At 41.1% G+C, this 20,492-nt stretch overlaps 1 protein-coding gene across 4 annotated transcripts in view; it reads left to right on the top strand.

The window, feature by feature from the left end:
* Window positions 1–20,492, top strand: part of phyhipl (phytanoyl-CoA 2-hydroxylase interacting protein like) — a 286,238-nt gene that overhangs the window by 262,969 nt on the left and 2,777 nt on the right. For all 4 annotated transcript variants that reach the window (XM_062977368.1, XM_062977369.1, XM_062977370.1 and 1 more), the window contains 2 exons: window positions 10,794–10,968; window positions 12,240–12,357. In XM_062977368.1, the coding sequence (XP_062833438.1) occupies window positions 10,794–10,968; window positions 12,240–12,357 (293 nt within the window). The remainder of the gene's footprint in view (window positions 1–10,793; window positions 10,969–12,239; window positions 12,358–20,492) is intronic.

Here is a 20,492-nt window from a genome sequence, read left to right as displayed (position 1 = left end):
CACCCCATGCGCTGCCAGTCAGTTTCCGCAGGATGTTATTGCGTGCAGCTACTTTGTGCTTGGTGTTCATGCAGTGTTTCCTATATGTTAGTGTTCGGTCTAAGATGACACCAAGGTATTTAGGATGGAAACAGTGTTCGAGCTCTTGGCCTTCCCAAGTAACTTTCAGTTTCCTGTTGGCTTCGTGGTTACGTAGGTGGAAAGCACACACTTGTGTCTTGGCAGGGTTAGGCTTCAGGTGGTTCTCTTTGTAGTAGCTGGAGAGATCTTTCAAGGCATTGGTGAGTTGCTTTTCAACTGTTTCAAAATCTTTTGCTTGTGTTGTAAGGCCAAGGTCATCAGCATATATAAAGCTCTTTGTGAGTGGTGGTTGTGGGAGGCAATGATCTCATGTTCCTACCTCTGCCTTTATAATGAAGCCCGTGGCCACAGTATTCCTAGAGCCAAAATAAGAGTCTTACAGAACTGTATCCTCAGCTTCTGTGTACTTATTCAACTGCTCTCTAGTAGGGATGGTTGAAATATAGGTCATAGCAAGGGTTAAACATGAAATTGAGGTCAAAAAAGAGTTTACATTTCTAAGAATCTACAATTAAATGTGAATGGAAGGAACTGTATACCTAAAGTGTTTCCTCTTTGAAGACTGAATGGATGCTGGGTTTGAGGATCAAACTAACTGAGGGAAATTGAGCAATACAGTAGAGTCTCGCTTCTCCAACACAAACGGGCCCGGCAGAACGTTGGATAAGTGAAAATGTTGGATAATAAGGAGGGATTAAGGAAAAGCCTATTAAATGTCAAATTATGTTATGATTTTACAAATTAAGCACCAAAACACCAAGTTTTACAACAAATCGACAGAAAAAGCAGTTCAATACATGGTAATGTTATGTAGTAATTACTGTATTTTTGAATTTAGCTCCAAAATATCACAATGTATTGAAAACATTGACTACAAAACATTGACTACTAAAAGTCAGACTGTGCTGGATAATACAGAACGTTGGATAAGTGAGACTCTACTGTATTTACACAGTTATTAATTAAGTGCAGCACTTGGTAACTAACAAATGAAGATCCTACAGGCACATGCAAGCTCTCCACTATGTGGGGTCATGATCAGACTTCATTTCCATGGATCTAGAAGGATTTTTTTAAAAGATGTGCACTCTTCTTGAAGTATAATGTCTGCGGACAATATTAATTAAAATACAAAAGTGATGGGAAAGGAAATAATGTTAGCTGTACTGCCGCAAGGTCAGATGAGGAAACCCAACAGAAATCTGACAATGAGCAAAATTGTAGTCTTGTAAGAAAAAGGAGGCTGAAGAACTGTAGGAAGCGAGAAAGAGAGGCAACTTGGTGTAGTGCAGACCTCTTCAACCTGTAGCAGGTTGAAGAGGCCTGGTGTAGTTGTTTGGGTCTTAGACTATGATTCCGGAGACTGGGTCGAATCTCCATTTGGCCATGAAAACCCATTAGATGGCTTTGGGTAAATATCACGCTTAGGAGAAGGCAAAGGCATCCCCCCCAACAAATCTTGTCAACAAACCCACAGACTGCAGCCAGGAAATCAGAAGATGTCTACTTCTTGGGAGGAGAGCAATGGCCAACCTTGACAAAATACTGAAAAGTAGAGACATCCCACTGGCAACGAAGGTCCTCATAGTGAAAGCAATGGTATTCTCCATAGTAACCTATGGCTGCGAGAGCTGGACCATAAGGAAGGCTGAACGAAGGAAGATAGATGCTTTTGAACTCTGGAACTAGAGGAAAATCCTGAGAGTGCCTTGGACCACAAGAAGATCCAACCAGTCCATCCTCCAGGAAATAATGCCCGGCTGCTCACTGGAGGGAAGGATATTAGAGGCAAAGCTGAAGTATTTTGGCCACATCATGAGGAGACAGGAAAGCTTGGAGAAGATCATGATGCTGGGGAAAATGGAAGGAAAAAGGAAGAGAGGCCGACCAAGGGCGAGATGGATGGACGGTATCCTTGAAGTGACTGGCTCGACCTTGAAGGAACTGGGGTTGGCAACAGCCGACAGGGAGCTCTGGCGTGGACTGGTCCATGAGGTCACGAAGAGTCGAAAACGACTGAACGAGTGAGAGAGGGTCTCCATATGTCTGAGATGATTTGAAGGCACACAACAAGCAAAAAAAAGCACATAGGATAAGCTAAAGTAACAACAAGGAATATGTGGCCCTCCTGATGCTATTGGACTGCACTCTCATCCAGCTCAATCAAAATAATCCATCCTAAAGGATCATGGGAATTGCAGTCCCAGCACCATGCATTATCCATCCCTGGGTTGAAGCTTTCATTGAGTTTTCATTCCTCTGGAAGTGAGATTAGCACAGCAGCAATGAAAGGGAGCAATGCCAAAGCAAATAGAGTGAGCGCCTTTTGGGGCCCTGGTTGACCCTTGAGTAATGCTGGCCTACCCTTTTTTTTTTTCCGTGTCAGGAGCAACCTGAGTCGCTTCTAGTGTGAGAGAAATGGCCGTCTGCAAGGACGTTGCCCAGGGGACGCCCGGATGTTTTGATGTTTTTACCATCCTTGTGGGAGGCTTCTCTCATGTCCCCGCATGGAGCTGGAGCTGATAGAGGGAGCTCATCCGCACTCTGCTAGCCCACCTGGGTGTGCTGAAAAAGCAGGTCAAGAGTCAAATGAGGCTGCTTTCAAGATGTGAGTCCAACTAAGCCTCTTTGCCACAGGTCAGGAGACATTTATATGATTCTCCTGAAGTTGCCTCTTTTATATACTTTTCCTTTGCCATTATCCGAAAGTTGTTTTGACTAGAGCCTAGCTAACTATGAGTCATCAATTATGTAATTAGAAGCATTTAACCTTTGGGGAGCCTTAATCCATAGTCTCTAGATCCAGGAGGCTGCTTTTTTCAATTAAATTTTGTCCTGAGGAATAATCAGCTTTACAAGGGCCATGGAAGCAAAAACCACGTAATGGCTTTCTAGTGGCAATTCCATAAAATGTTTCATGGGGGGTGGGGGGGGGAATACTCCCCAACCCCCAGGATGTTAGTTTTGCATTCTTGAATGCAAATCCTCTATGATAGGCTAGATGTAATGTAATGGGTAACCTCCCAACACCCTGTCTCTCTCTCGTTATGATTCTTCTTGATATCCCTAAGAAAAGGAAAATTGAAAGATCATATTATTTGGAGGAGCACACCTCATTCTGATCCCAGCAGGCAACAACTAAAGCATCAGAGGTCTTTTCTAAATGAATCTCATGCTCTGAGAGCCTTTTTGAGCTACTGTGAACAAGTAGATGATGATGATGATGGTAGTGGTGGTGGTGCTGATGATGTTGATTCTCCTTCTTCTTCCATCAGTTCACTTAGACCTCTGACTTAGGGCCGATCCAGACAGGCCCAAAAACCCAGACCTGTCTCAGTTTTACTGGAGGTGCCCAAACAATGCCTCTGGTAGAACCAGATTAATTCAGAACAAACCAAGATTTCCCTTGTTTGTTCTGAATTAATTAAATACCGGGTAAGATCCGAATCTTAAGGTACCAGATGTGGGCCCTGTGCAGATTGCACCCAGTGACCATATCACATGATTTCCAGGCCCAATCCATACAGCCATCTCATCTTATGGAGCCCATAAGACCAAGAGGGCACCCACCTCCAAACCTCAAACCCTAAATTTCCCCCTAAAATAAATTTTACTTATCTGGCCACCATAATGTCCCTCCTTGCACCTGTAGGGCATGAAGAAATGAAGAATCAGGAGATGAGGGGAGGAGTGGAAAGAGGAATTTTCCTTCTCCCTGCCGCCCCCAGTGTCCTGGTGAGTTATGGCAGCCTGGCAAGAAATAATAATAATAATAATAATAATAATAATAATAATAATAATAATAATAATAATAATAACCCAAAATGCAGACTGTGCAAGGAAGCTGACGAAACCATTGATCATATCCTCAGCTGCTGTAAGAAAATCACACAGACAGACTACAAACAGAGGCACAACTATGCGCCCAAATGATTCATTGGAACTTATGCCTCAAGTACCACCTCCCTGCAGTAAAGAACTGGTGGAATCACAAACCTGCAAAAGTATTGGAGAATGAGCACGCAAAGATACTGTGGGACTTCCAAATCCAGACTGACAAAGTTCTGGAACACAACACACCAGACATCACAGTTGTGGAAAGGAAAAAGGTTTGGATCATTGATGAGGTGACAGTCGCAATGATGGAAAACAACAGGAAAAACTCAGCCGCTATCAGGACCTCAAGATTGAACTTCAAAGACTCTGGCAGAAACCAGTGCAGGTGGTCCCGGTGGTGATGGGCACGCTGGGTGCCGTGCCAAAAGATCTCAGCCGGCATTTGGAAACAATAGACATTGACAAAATTATGATCTGCCAACTGCAAAAGGCCACCCTGCTGGGATCTGCACGCAGCATCCGAAAATACATCACACAGTCCTAGACACTTGGGAAGTGTTCGACTTGTGATTTTGTGATATGAAATCCAGCATATCTATCTTGTTTGCTGTGTCATAATAAAATAATAATAACAACAACAACAACAACAACAACAATTTATTTTTCTGTTCTGTCACCATCTCCTCGAAGGGACTCGGAGTGGTTAACATGGGGCAATGCCCAAAACAAAACAGAGTAAAACGATTACAATGAATATCAAAACAAAAACAATAATAACATCAATCAGATTATGTTATGGCAGTTGTCATGAAGCCCCAATGTTACATCACAGGCAATCACTCATGGCCAGGCATGATTATCTTCCAAGGGTTAGAGTTTTGGTGGTGGGTCTGTAAGTGACTGCAGATACCCATGCATGATCCGTATGGTCTTTTGCAATGAGGACATATAATTCCAGATAGAAGGTGGTCATGACATGGGTTTGCTTTACATTCCTTCTTCTTGATGTTTTTCCCTCTCGCCCTCTATTCATGTTTCTGCAAAATCCACAACACTGTTGGTAACAACTGACTTCCAGTTAGAACACTCAAGTGCCAAGGCTTCCCAGTTTTCTGTGCTTATTTCATTATTTATTTATTTTTTAGATTACCTTAAAATCTCTTTTGTTGTCCACTGACATTCCATTTTCCATTCTTGAGCAGAGAGTAAAGTAACTGATCAGACATTTGGTCAATGTGGCCAGTCCAATGAACTTGATGGTGGAGAATCATCAGTCCAATGCTGGTGGATTTTAATTCTTCCAGAACGCTGATGTCTGCCTGTCTTTTCAAGAGATTTGCAGGCTTTTTGGAAGCAATGCTGATGGAATCTTTCCAGAAATCAAGAGTGACATTTGTAGATGGTTCATGTTATGGAGGCATACAATAATGTTGGAAGGACAATAGCTTTATAAACATGCATCTTGGTATCCCTATGAATGCTAACTGATATGATTAATATTGTTAGCAAACCAGGAAATTGTGGTTTCTGGTGATGGAGTGGAGTTTGTGTATATTTTACAATTCTGCTATTTCTTTCCAAACTTCCTTTGTTGTTTGTTTGTTTGTATGTTTGTTTGTTTCAAAGACTGATTTCTGAAGTCCAAGATGGACTGCCCAAGAAAATATAAATGGTCTGAAACTGATTTTTGTGTACAATATGATCATTGTACCTGAAGGATTGCATCTGATTAAATATGTAATCTCTAGGTATAGTCTAAGTTCTCTGTGCAGTTCTGTGGGATTCTTCCAGCATGCCCAGGAGGATCTAGAACATTTCTAGAAAGGATAACTTTCTAGGAATATTCTAGATACTCCAGTTTTGTTGTAACTATCAGCAAAACTCATTTATTTCAATAGGAGGCACTATTATCCATAGTTACTTGTTTCTGTTATAAGTTTAGGAGTGTATCACCTGCAGATATGGGAGTCATGCTGTATTCCTGTTTCTAGTGTCTGCTTTCTGTCCATTTATCCTCTGGTACAGACCTGTTTGACCAGTGTAAAATGCTGAAGGGCATTGTTGACAGAAGATGACATATATCATATTACAGAAGAAGCAAGTAAAGATACCCCCAATATTGCTGATAATGTAATAAGTTCACCTGATGGCATTTCCAAGTAGAGTTGGCACCCAGGTTTGTGGCAAGGTCTTGTACTTGTCTCCCCATCCATGTTGTATGTTTTCCTGTAACTATTTTAGAGTGGGAGGCTGTCTGCAGACAACAAATGACTTCGAGAAGGCAGCCTTATTGTCCAGAATACATTATACTTCATTGATGATACATCTGAATGGTTTAGTTGGGAACTGTATGTGATCTCTACTGGGATTCTGCCATTTCATATCTTCAGTATGTTCTGCAATATATTAGTCTTGCCTTGTTGATAAATTTGAGGGTTGTGGTTTTTTACTTCATATGATGAGTAATCTAAATTGAGGAATGCTTATAATTCCATCAGTTTGGCACCCCTATCTTTTGGATCTGAGCAGATGCAACTGTATCAGGATGGAAACTGAGTCCAAATTATGATGATATTGTCAATGTGCCTTAAGTAAAGAAGAGGCTTTTGGGTGCAGGAATTAAGGAAGCATTGTTTTAGGTCAGGCATGAGCAAACTAAGGCCCAGGGGCCAGATGTGGTCCGCTGGACACTTACCTCAGGCCCTCCTAATTTTCCCTATCCTCTTGTCATAATGACATAGTGGCTCTCTGGCTGGCTCTCAGCCACCACGTGTCTCATCCTCCTTCTCCTCCAGGCATAAGGATGGTGCAAGCTGCTGCTCAGTCGTTAGTTGTCTCCGACTCTTCGTGACCTCATGGACCAGTCCACGACAGAGCTCCCTGTCGGCCATCACCACCCCCAGTTCCTTCAAGGTCAAGCCAGTCACTTCAAGGATACCGTCCATCCATCTTGCCCTTGGTCGGCCTCTCTTCCTTTTTCCTTCCATTTCCCCCAGCATCGTGATCTTTTCCAAGCTTTCCTGTCTCCTCATGATGTGGCCAAAATACTTCAGCTTTGCCTCTAATATCCTTCCCTCCAGTGAGCAGCCGGGCATTATTTCCTGGAGGATGGACTGGTTGGATCTTCTTGCGGTCCAAGGCACTCTCAGGATTTTCCTCCAGCACCAGAGTTCAAAAGCATCTATCTTCCTTCGCTCAGCCTTCCTTATGCTCCAGCTCTCGCATCCATAGGTTACTACCATTGCTTTGACTATGTGGACCTTCGTTGCCAGTGTGATGTCTCTGCTCTTCACTATTTTGTCAAGGTTGGCCATTGCTCTCCTCCCAAGAAGTAAACGTCTTTTGATTTCCTGGCTGCAGTCTGCATCTGCAGTGATCTTCGCGCCTAGAAATATAAAGTCTGTCACTGCCTCCACGTTTTCTCCCTCTGTTTGCCAGTTATCAATAGGTGTAGTTGCCATGATCTTGGTTTCCTTGACGTTTAACTGGTGCAAGCAGCCCCATCCTTATGCCGAAAAGATGGTCTGAGGAAGGCATGCAGCAGCTGAGAGCCCCCAGAGCACTCTCAGCTGCTACTGTCTCACCCTCCTCCTGGCATAATGCTGAGGATTGGAGGAGGAGAATGGGGAGGGGGATCGGGGAGGGGGGAGAGGTTTGGGGCAGTTGTTGTATGCCGCGCTATCCTCCCGGCATGAGGATGGAGCAAGCAGTCCTGTCCTTATGTTGGGAGGACAACCTGAGGATGACATGGCCTCTGCCCTGCTCTTTCCTGGCCCCACCCTCTCTCCTGGCCCCTCTCCCTCCTTGCATGGCCCTCCTGGCCGGGTCCACAATGCAGCCCCACAGCAAAAAAGTTTGCCCATGCCTGTTCTAGGTCAATCATAATGATCTAGAAGATTATTGCAATGCTCTCAAGCTGATGCAAGATTCTCCCACTTGCATAATCATAGCAAAAAATGCAATTGATGTTACAAAACAGCAGCAAATCTCCTAGATTCCTGGCCCTGTTTCTTTGTAGCTATTTTTATTTGCAGTCAAGTCAGCTTCATGTAATTGAGCCCATGTAAAATCTGGTTTGGATTAAGTAAATTCACCGAGATTATTATAGCTGATCAAGTGGGGCAGTTAGGCAAGAAAGCCCTGATCTCTCTCGGCTAAATGATGAGCTGTTGAAAGCTAGAACAGCTGTTATCATCCCTTGATGTCATGACCAAGTACTAGAAAGAGCAATGTATCACAAAAGACAATGCTGTGCTTTAAAAAATCATTTTAAACAGGAATAACAGCTTTCTTTCTAAATATCACAATTTTGCCTTATTTTAGTCTTTGGACTCTAGGTCTTCGATTCAAAGGACCAAATGTCAAAAGAATACAGTCTGAAACAATTGTTTGTATGATGATCTCCCTTTGAATAAGAATCAGTGTGTGTGAAACTGGATCTGAAAGACTTGGGTTGATTTATGCTGGATTGACTTGGCAAGATAATGGAATTTATTTTTACACAGTCTGCTTCTAGCTTTTCTTCTAAAAAAAAAATGTAACAACTCCTCAGCTTATTCCGTGTCATTTTAAGCACAGGCTTTGTCAGCCATAGCGATTTGCCTTCTGAGTGGATGGATTAGTTTTAGAGATGTTTTATATTCCATATTTATGGGTTGTTGTTTTTTTTTTACTGAAAATGGAGGTGGGAAAGGACATGTGAATTTTAAAACTCCAGCTTATCCATGCAAAAGGACATTTCTGTGTCTTGATCTCCAACCAGAATATATATAGATGTATGCACACTTACAGATAGAGAAAAAAAGAGAGAAAGAGATTTCATGTGGTGGCCTAAGAATTATTAGTACATAATATGTATTTATTTTGATTATTAGTAGGGATTCTGGAGGGGTTAGATCTTCATGACCTCCTATTTGAATCCATGCCTTTCCAATCAGAGGCGGTTCAATCACTAGGCCAACTAGGCAGTTGCCTGTGGCGCCATCTTGTTGGGGGCGCCATTGAGGCAACTCCTGTCTCCTGCAGCCTGCCTCCGCCGCCGCGCTTCCCTCCGCAAGGAAGGAGCCGAGGTCGGTGCTTTGGGGAGCCGAGGTCGCCGAGGTCGCCGCTTCTCACCAGGAAGGCGTTCGGGGCTTTGCAGAGCAGAGAAGCCACTGAACGCCTTCCAGGCAAGGCTGCCTCACCTGCGCTGGGCCTCCCGGTGCCTGCACTGCCAGCACCGGGCCTCCCGGTGCTCGCACTGCCCACACCGGGCCTAAAATTAATTAATTATTAATTATTCCCTTAAGGTAAGATTTAAGCGGGGGCAAGGGTATGTAAAACTAGTGGCTTGTCCATAGTAAATTTTAAATTTGGATTTTGATATTGGCATTAATATCACAGCTATCCACTTCCATCTTCACACGGATGGCCAGCGCTTTTTGCGTAAAAAGGGTCAGTTTTAAAATAGAGTTTTTATCTGAACCCTTTAGAACAAGGGTCCTTAAACTTTTTAAGTGGAGGGCCGATTCACAGTCCCTCAGACTGTTGGGGGGCCGGACTAGGATGAAATAGTTCAAAATTAGGAGTGTTGTTGTTGTTGTGTGCCTTTGTTTCAGACTTAGGTCAACCCTAAGTGTAAAGTTTAGGACAGAGGCCAGGTAAATCACCTTGAGGGGCCTTAGTTTGGGGACCCCTGATCTAGACGATCTCATAAGACCCATAGATAAGGAAAGGGACCCTCAAAGACCAACTAGATGGTTTCATAAGACCATAGGTAAGGAAAGTGACCTCCAAAAGCCATCTAGATGGTCTCATAAGGCCATAAGTAAGCAAAGAGATCTCCAAAGATCATCTAGACAATCTCATAAGGCCATAAGTAAGCAAAGAGACCTCCAAAGACCATCTAGACGATCTCAAGGTCAACCCTAAGTCTAAAGTTTAGGACAGGGGCCAGGTCAATGACCTTGGAGGGCCACATCCGGCCCCCTGGCCTTAGTTTGGGGACCTCTGCTTTAGAAGGATATGCAATTTCTCCTTATTCTCTAAATGAGTATGGTTCTCCAGCAGAGGCTCTAGATAGAAAGATCGAATCCTGGTGTAGTAGAGGCATTTTAAGAAAAAGTGTTCTGAGTCCTCCACTTCTGCATCTGCCTCACGGCACCCACAGGTTCTCTTCGTATAGGGGATATTCTGACGTCTACCTAGCTTAGACTTAATGTCGAGTTGCTCGAATCTAGCCCGGGTAAAAAGTTTTCTAATATATAGTGGAAGTGTAAAGAAGAGGTAGGTTTCCATGCCCCCGTTGCCTTTAAATTTAGCCAGGTATGGAGTGGCTCTAGCTTGCGCTATGATCATAAGATCATTTTGTGCAGCAGTGTCAAGGGCTTTTTGGTAAACAATTGAGCACACTTTAGCCCCAAAATGTATTAGCTCGTGCAGGGCAAAACCTAACTTACTGACAGTGTGGCCGAGTCTTCTTAGCCATGATGACCATTTTTTGTGGTTTTCTTGCTCTAATAGGCATATGGCTGGGAGTCTATGTGGTTGCATTTGTCTTATTTTGTACCACCAATTGATCTGCCTCTTCAGAATTACTGTGGAAATTGGGGGTACTCCCATCTCTGCTCTCACTGCAGCTGACAGGGATGATCTCTCCACACCTAAGCCAATTTTCAAGTGGCGAAGTTGGAATCTTTCTACCAATGCCAGATCTTGATCCCCCCATATTTCAGCTCCATACAAAGCAATGGGGAACATCTTAGCCTTAAGAACCTTCAGGAAGGGATGCAAAGATCCCGGGTAATTGTGGTTACATAATTTATGAATTGTAATATTAGTAACTGTTGTTATTTATGTTTCTGATCTTTCTCCCTCCTTTTTTTCTGTCCAATTAGGATGTTCCCACAAAACTAGTGGCCAAAGCTGTCCCCTTGCCAATGACTGTGCGTGGACACTGGTTCCTGAGCCCAAGAACTGAGTACACAGTGGCTGTACAGACTGCATCAAAGCAAGTTGATGGCGATTACATGGTTTCGGAGTGGAGTGAAATCATAGAATTCTGTACAGCAGGTGAGCCCTCTGTTCTGAAGATTCACAATCCACAGACAGACTTACTAGCTGTATCATTCTAGTTCAGTGGTTCTCAACCTGTGGGTACCCAGATGTTTTGACCTTCAGCTCCAAGAAATCCTAACAGCTGGTAAACTGGCTGGGATTTCTGGGAGTTGTAGGCCATAATACCTGGGGACCCACAGGTTGTGAACCACTGTTCTAGTTTATGGAGGGCTACATATCTTTAATGACATCCTTTTGATTCTGTCATCAGTCCTGTGTATGATTATCACTTTAGCAACGAGATGTGCATTTTCCTAACCTGTGCCTTTCCAAAATAATATAGCCATTTCAGGAAACTATACTGTTATATCTGTAATATTAATTAATTTAATTATTGTTGCTTATAGAAATACATTTACAAGGCACTTCTCTGCACATTGAGTCAGTTTGCTGAATACTAAAACACCATGAATGAAGTTCAAGAAATTAATGTCTATTGTGTTCATGGGGTATAAGTAGTTTGGGAGAGAGATTTAAATCAGGTCTCATTGCATATTCTTGCTCAGAACACCTGGACTTTTACATCATGACTTTTCAACTTCAGGTTGAATCTGGAATCAGCTTTCTATAGCTAGAAGAACTCAAACCATGGAAAATGTCTTTGCTTGATTTTATTTGGAAAATATACACCTCCCAGCTCATAACTTTCTGTGTATGCATATGCATCACTATTTGAATCCAGCTCTCAGATTTCTATTGGGCCCAAATGCAGTTCTAGATCCAAGAGATGATGTAATTTAAGTAGGTCCCAGGTTCAAATCCCAGGAGCGGAATGAGCACCCCCTGTTAGCCCCAGCTCCTGCCAACCTAGCAGTTTGAAAACATGCAAATGTGAGTAGATCAATAGGTACCGCTCCAGCGGGAAGGTAATGGCGCTCCATGCAGTCATGCCGGCCACATGACCTTGGAGATGTCTACGGACAATGCCGGCTCTTCAGCTTAGAAATGGAGATGAGCACCAACCCCGAGTCCGTCACGACTGGACTTAACGTCAGGGAAACCTTTATCTTTACTATGCCCATATAGTCTTAGCCTAGGTCAGGCATTTCACTCTGAACATGTGTGTCCTACAAAGCAGGGTGTTATTCTCTTTGGGAGGTTTTAATAAAAGACTCATTCTACGGTGCCTTTATTGACCTTTTGTCTTATCTTAAAGAAAAATGTCACCACGTGGACTGGAGTAATGATAGGTGTTTGCCTTCTCACTGGCTCTTTCTGTTTCACAGATTATTCAAAGGTTCACCTAACACAGCTTTTGGAGAAAGCAGAAGTGATTGCAGGACGCATGCTTAAATTTTCAGTCTTTTATCGGAACCAGCACAAAGAATATTTTGACTACATCAGGTAAGAAAATCGGTACCGTTCAAAGGTGAATGTCTTCAGGCAAAGCAAATAAGAACATAGTAATTTTAGTTTTACAGGTGACAAGAAATGTGTACTCATTGGATGTTGTAACATTTTTTCAATTCATGTTGACTGTCAATTGCTATTCTATTTGGTGAAACTAGTTGGTAACTAGCCTTGTGTTTATGTAGATGTATTGTTTGTACTGTCCCAAAGAATCTCAGGATGTGTAACAGCTTCATAAATCATCATTTATCAAACAAGACCTTTAATACCCTAAAAAAAAACAACAGAGAAATGATTCAGGCAATTATAATTATTCATCATCAGAATCCAGTGATAACAACTAGGATGTGCAATACAATATGTGGTGTGTGTCTCCCAGTTGGTCCATGAATCCTTCCTTCTGTCCTTGTGTTCTCTTACTCTCTTGTCTATATTTTTAATTTCCCCTGATTTTCTCACTTCTTGGCTCTTCCATTCCATATCCCACCCTTCTTCCTGCCTTCTTCCTTCCAGAGTTTGACAATTCTAGAAATTAATGAATTGGCGGAGGAAATTATTCATGATCCTCAACTATTAAGAGAACTGTTAGTACAGTAGAGTCTCGTTTATCCAACATAAACGGGCCAGCAGAACATTGGATAAACGAAAATGTTGGATAATAAGGAGGGATGAAGGAAAAGCGTATTAAATGTCAAATTATGTTATGATTTTACAAGTTAAGCACCAAAACATCATGTTTTACAACAAATCGACAGAAAAAGCAGTTCAATACAATGTAACGTTATGTAGCAATTACTGTATTTACAAATTTAGCACCAAAACATCGCAATGTATTGAACACATTGACTTCAAAAACACTGACTACTAAAAGTCAGACTGCATTGGATAATAGAGAATGTTGGATAAGCAGAGGTTGGATAAGTGAGACTCTACTGTATTATTGGTGTACTAATTGATATGGTTGAATCCTTAAATTTAAAAATAATTTACAGGCTGAGTATCCTTGATACAAAATGCTTGAGACCAGAAGTTTTTGTATTTTGGAGTTTTTTTCCGATTTTGGAATACATGCAGTAGAGTCTCACTTATCCAACCCTCGCTTATCCAACGTTCTGGATTATCCAATGCATTTTTGTAGACAATGTTTTCAATACATCGTGATATTTTGGTACTAAATTCGTAAATACAGTAATTACTACGTAGCATTACTGCGTATTGAACTACTTTTTCTGTCAAATTTGTTGTTAAACATGATGTTTTGCTGCTTTTTTTGTAAAATCATAATGTAATTTGATATTTAATAGGCTTTTCCTTAATCTCTCCTTATTATCCAACATATTCGCTTATCCAACGTTCTGCCGGCCCGTTTATGTTGGATAAGTGAGACTCTAGTGTAATAAGATATCTTGGATATCAAATCCAAATCTAAGCATGACATTTATGTATGTTTTATATACACCTTATGCACATAGTCTGAAGGTAATTTATTACAATATTTTAAATGGCAGGCTAATCATTACTCTCAAAAATTAAAATTTTCACATTTAGAGATGGAAAAAATGAATGTCTAATTATAACTGAAGATCATAATGAATTTCAAGAAACTAATGTTTAACAAATTATGTCCAAGCTGTAACTCATTCTCTGCCTTTCTGTTCTTTATTTTTGCTTCCTCTCTGATCTGTGAACCCAAAGCAAACACATTTGTTTGCCTGTAGTAGTCTAACTATAGCTAATATTGTGAGTGTATGCCTTGACTGACTGAACTTCACATTTCTTCATTTCCTCTTTGCTCTTCTTTCTGGATTAAGACCAAAATGGGCTCATCAGAATGTAGACACACACACTTCGCAGTGTCTTGGCAGCCGACTCACATGACTCACATGATTCCATTTCTTGGAAACCAAGCCATTAACTGTAATACAGCTCCTGTTGCATTTAAGTACCGTATATACTCGAAGATAAACTGAGTTTTTCAGCCCTTATTTATGAACTGAAAAAGCCTCCCTCGGCTTATAATCGGGTCAAGGTCAAGGCCAGCAACAGAGCCTGCAGGCTATTGCTTGCAATATGTGATTTATTTATTTCTTCTACCTTATCAGTGTGTTTTCTTTTGAAAAGCCTCCCTCGCTCTTAATCAAGGGAATGTTTTGATAAGAGAAAGATGCCCTTGCAAGTCAGGAAGAAGAAAAATATATATTCATTAATCTTCTGAAAGCATTTTCCCCTGAAATATTTATTAAACTCTCCTACAGATATATAGGCATTAACCCTTTGCAAGTTTTTGCCATCTCTATGTACCTTTATATGTGTATATATCTATATACATTAATTTTATATATGAATTTTCCCTCAAATGTTTGCAGGTCTTTGCAAATCCTTTATACATATAGATCCATGTATCTGTTTATCTGTAGCCATACATATACATTATTTTTATATATGAATTTACCCTCATATGTTTGCAAGTCTCTGCAAATATCTATATAAAGAGAGATGTCTGGATAGATATGAATATATTCTTACCTACCTATATATAGGGCTTGCAAATATTACAGGGGGGAAATGAATACACAAATATATATAGACATGTCTAGATAGATATGAAGATAGATAGATAGATAGATAGATAGATAGATAGATAGATAGATAGATAGATATGGCTTGCAAATATTTTAGGGGAAATGCACACACATACACACAGAGGGGATTTGCAAATGTTTCAGGGGGAAATGCATATGTGAAATTAGTGTCTATAATTATAGATCTATATCTAGCTCTGCATTGTTTATATAAGCATTGAATGTTTGCCTGTTACTATGTTGGAAGCTGGCCTAAGTCCCCATGGGGAGATAGGGTGGGATCCAAATGAAGTTTTTTATTATTATTATTTTATTATGACACAGCAAACAAGATAGATATGCTGGATTTCATATCACAAAATCACAAGTCAAACACTTCCCAAGTGTCTAGGACTGGGTGATGTATTTTCGGATGATGCGCGCAGATCGAAATTTTGTCAATGTCTATTGTTTCCAAATGCCGGCTGAGATCTTTTGGCACGGCACCCAGTGTGCCGATCACCACCAGGAACACCTGCACTGGTTTCTGCCAGAGTCTTTGAAGTTCAATCTTGAGGTCCTGATAGCGGCTGAGTTTTTCCTGTTGTTAGGGTGGTGGTGGTGGTGGTGGTTGTTGTTGTTATTATTATTATTATTATTATTATTATTATTATTATTATTATTATTATTATTATGTTATTGATGATACCATATTATTTTTGTTGCCCCTTCTTTCCACTTATAGAGCTAGTTTATTGTTTTTCTTTGAAATATGGTAAATATTCAAAAACATTTAACCTACTGATGCCTCGATTAATGAAATTTTATTGCTATCTATTTTTATTTTGAAATTTACCCATAGCTGCTGCATTTCCCACCCTCAGATTATATTCGAGTCAATAAATTATCCCAGTTTTTTGTGGTAAAATTAGGTGCCTTGGCTTATATTCAGGTCGGATTATACTCAAGTATATACGGTAATATGTTTGTATGAGACTAGTTGCATAAGATTCTGATGCACAACATAATGTGCATTCCATTCAAAGTAATACATAGCACATGATGCCCGTCTGATTTATTCCTGTGGTCCTTAATCCAGCAAGTGGATTGAATGTGTCTGTTTACGAACATGATCTTGTTAGGCAGATTAGAAGGGCTGCTAGTTACTGAGCCTAGCATATATTTAGCAAGTGCTCTTGTGTTCAAGTCAGTCCAGTGAAAGCATGGTATTGCCACCTGCTCTGTGCAAAAAAAAAGATGCACAATTAGCTTAAGTGGCCACTGGATGTCACTATGCCGCCATTCAGCAATCATTACCTGACTATTTTCATACTTGAGGTGTTGTCCTTGCTGTACAGATGTTTATCTCTTTGATATTTAGCTCATTTAAGCTCATCCCTTCATCTGTCTGAAGCTCTTTTCTCCCTAGTCTTGCTTCTGAATCATAGAAAAGGTGTAAGTATTGAAGGGATAAACAAGATCTCAAGTTTGCCCTGTGCTTTCTTCAAAAGCTCTTTTAGAAAGCAGGTGCAGAATTAGAAATGTCAAGGATTCTCATAGGAGATAACGTCTTCTCACTCTTTGCCCTTATGTGAAGAATTAGCTTGATGTGATATCCCCTCTATGTGCTTCTGTGTTGATACAACACATTTTTGACACACTTCCACTTTGGTTACCAGTTGCTGTATTTCATGTCCTCTTCCCAGTTTCTCATTTCTTCATCAGATAGCATTTTGTTCTAATTGAACATGCCCAGTCCTCATTGGCCTGGTTAGAGTCTCCCTTCCCATTTCTGTTCCCTCTCTCACCTTCTTCCTTATTCCATTTAGGTATGTAGACTGGGGAATAGATACATTTATAAGGTTAAAAGGTAAACGTTTCCCCTGACGTTAAGTCCAGTAATGTCTGATTCTGGGGGTTGGTGCTCATCTCCATTTCTAAGCCGAAGAGCCAGCGTTGTCCGTAGACACCTCCAAGGTCATGTGGCCGGCATGACTGCATGGAGCTCCGTTACTTTCCCACCAGAGCGGTACCTATTGATCTACTCACATTGGCATGTTTTCAAACTGCTAGGTTGGCAGAAGCTGGAGCTAACAGCGACTGCTCACGCCGCTCCCGGGGTTTGAACCTGGGACCTTTTGGTCTGCAAGTTCAGCAGCTCAGTGCTTTAACACACTTCGCCACTGGGGCTCCTTATTTATAAACCATTTATAAACCAGCATGTAAATGAAAACCTCAATGGATGTCTATGAGTATCATAGGCGTTATCAGTAAGTCCCTATTATAAATGGCCACCATCATTCTGTCGGGCTGTGGAGCAGCTGGTTAGTAGCCAACTGCAATAAATCACTATGACCAAGAGGTCTTGAGTTCGAAGCCAGCCCATGTCGGAGTGACCACCCAATCATTAAAAAAAATAGCCCAGCTCGTTGTTGACCTAAGCAACCTGAAAGATAGTTGCATCTATCAAGTAGGAAATTTAGGTACCGCTTATGCGGGGAGGCTAATTTAACTAATTTGCGACACCATAAAAATCGTCCAGCAGCGTTTGGAATGAGGAAGTATCCATCAAGAAGGACTCGGTGTCACAGTGGATGCTCCCACTGCTCCCACTGTGGCCGGAATTGGAGATACCTTCAGGAAGCTGGAAGTTGGAGAAAGTTAAATTGCCTATGTGTCTCTGTCTCTGTGTTCATATAGCATTGAATGTTTGCCATGTATGTGTACATTGTGATCTGTCCTGAGTCCCCTTCAGGGTGAGAAGGGCAGAATATAAATATTGTAAATAAATAAATAAATAAAATCACAAGTATGAAAAATTGCAGGTGCCCCACATTCTTCAGACTTTCCCACATTGCTGCTGAATAATAAAGGTGAGGGAGAAGAGAGGGAAACATTTCTTTGTTGAATGCTTTCATAGCTGAAATCACTGGGTTGCTGTGAGTTTTCCAGGCTGTATGTCCATGTTCTAGAAACATTTTCTCCTGATGTTTCATCTACATCAATGGCAGGCATTCTCAGAGGTTGTGAGGTCTCACACTCAGGATGCCTGCCATAGGTGTGAGCAAAACATCAGGAGAGAATGCTTCTGGAACATGGCCATACTGTCCGGAAAACTCACAGCAACCCATTTCTTTCTCCAGTTTGGACAAGGAATGGGTAACAGAGTAGAAACTTGTTATCTCAGTCTTTTAACATTGCCTTCATACTGGATCCCTCTTCCAGTAATGACCTCTATATGTGTCAATCCAGGATTTTGGTCTATTTTTATTCTTGAATGCTGTAAATGGCATCCATCTTCGAAAGCCAAGTGTGTTTAAGGTTCAGGTACTGCCGCAGGACTGGTGTGCTCAGCCTGCCCTGGAATAAGACAAAATCATTTGGAGAAAAGAAAACAGCAACATACAGTAGAGTCTCACTTATCCAACACTCGCTTATCCAACGTTCTGGATTATCCAACGCATTTTTGTAGTCAATGTTTTCAATACATCATGATATTTTGGTGCTAAATTCGTAAATACAGTAATTACTATATAGCATTACTGAGTATTGAACTACTTTTTCTGTCAATTTTTTTTTTGTTAAACATGATGTTTTGGTGCTTAATTTGTAAAATCATAACCTAATTTGATGTTTAGTAGGCTTTTCCTTAATCTCTCCTTATTATCCAACATATTCGCTTATCCAACATTTTGCCGGCCCGTTTACGTTGGATAAGCGAGACTCTACTGTACTAGTAATGTATGTGATCCTTTCATCAGTATGCTGGCCAGTTCTTTTTATTGTGCCCTAGAGATTACCAGTTAAATGTTACCTCTCTACATCTATGTTGTGCTTTTCCCTGATTAGACCCTACATCCCTCTCCATATTGGCTGCATTCTGTTTTGTTCTTTTTGTGTGTCTGCATGCAATGTGTAGCAATCTTCTATTTCATTCGGTCAGTCGTTTCTGACTCTTCGTGACCTCATAGACCAGTCCACGCCAGAGCTCCCTGTCGGCCGTCGCCGCACCCAGTTCCTTCAAGTTCATGCCAGTCACTTCAAGGATATCATCTTGCCCTTGGTTGGCCTCTCTTCCTTTTTCTTTCCATTTCCCCCAGCATTATGATCTTTTCCAAACTTTCCTGTCTTCTCATGATGTGGCCAAAATATTTCAACTTTGCCTCCAATATCCTTCCCTCCAGTGAGCAGTCGGGTATTATTTCCTGGAGGATGGACCGATTGGATCTTCTTGCGGTCCAAGGCACTCTCAGGATTTTCCTTCATCACCAAAGTTCAAAAGCGTCTATCTTCCTTCGCTCAGCCTTCCTCATGGTCCAGCTCTCGCATCCATAGGTTACTATGGGGAATACCATTGCTTTGACTATGCGGACCTTCGTTGCCAGTGCGATGTCTCTGCTCTTCACTATTTTATCAAGGTTGGCCATTGCTCTCCTCCCAAAAACTAAACGTCTTGATTTCCTGGCTGCAGTCTGCATCTGCAGTGATCTTCGTGCCTAGAAATATAAAGTCTGTCACTGCCTCCACGTTTTCTCCTTCTATTTGCCAGTTATCAATAGGTGTAGTTGCCATGATCTTGGTTTTCTTGATGTTTAACTGCAGCCCGGATTTTGCACTTTCTTCTTTCACCTTGGTGATAAGGCTCCTCAGCTCCTCCTCACTTTCGGCCATCAGAGTGGTATCATCTGCATATCTAAGGTTGTTAATGTTTCTCCTAGCAATTTTAACTCCGGCCTTGGATTCCTCTAGCCCCACGTGTCGCATGATGCGTTCTGCATACAAGTTGAATAGGTAGGGTGAAAGTATGCAGCCCTGACGCACTCCTTTCCCAATCTTGAACCAGTCTGTTGTTCCGTGGTCTGTTCTTACAGTGGCTACTTCGTCTCTATAGTAGCATGAATATATATTGGAAGTGGGGGTGCTTAACTAAAATGGGACAGGTTTTGATGTACAGGAACCAAAACCGGAAAAGATATGCAATGATGAGGAAAGGCAAGCAATGATTTGATTCTGGTCAGAAACAAATATAATAGGGGGAAGGTCTGAGAATGTCCATTTGCCACACAGTTGAGGGAGAGGGATGTAAGTAGAATTTGTCATGATTAAATGAAAAAGGCGCTTGAGTTGCTTTGAAACTGCTCTTTCATTTTGACTTCAGACCCCTTCCAAATTTACTAAGGTTTGCAGGGAATTTAGATGATCTTCTTTCCTTTCTTCCTCCTTTGGACTAAGTTTGTTATCTTCTGTTTATTCTGAGAGCACCATCCATTTTTATTTTTAAAAAATCAACAGACAAAACACAAAGAAAAATAATACGTATGCATACATAAACATAGACATGCTCAAACAGCAATTACATATCGAACTACACAACATACGTCGTTACTCTAATTACATATAAGTCTAAACTACAAATAGATAAACAAAAATTGATTTTAAAACTGGATTTCCTCCTTCCGTTTTTTGGTTTCTTTATAATTTAGTATTTTTTCCTCCACCTTATTATCGGACATTTTTTTTCTTCTGCTTATTTCAACATTAACAGATAAATATCTCAACAGTTTATAT

The sequence above is a fragment of the Anolis carolinensis genome, chromosome 3, assembly GCF_035594765.1.
Source record: "Anolis carolinensis isolate JA03-04 chromosome 3, rAnoCar3.1.pri, whole genome shotgun sequence".
Lineage (NCBI taxonomy): Eukaryota > Metazoa > Chordata > Lepidosauria > Squamata > Dactyloidae > Anolis > Anolis carolinensis.
This window is presented reverse-complemented; position numbering and strand designations above follow the sequence as displayed.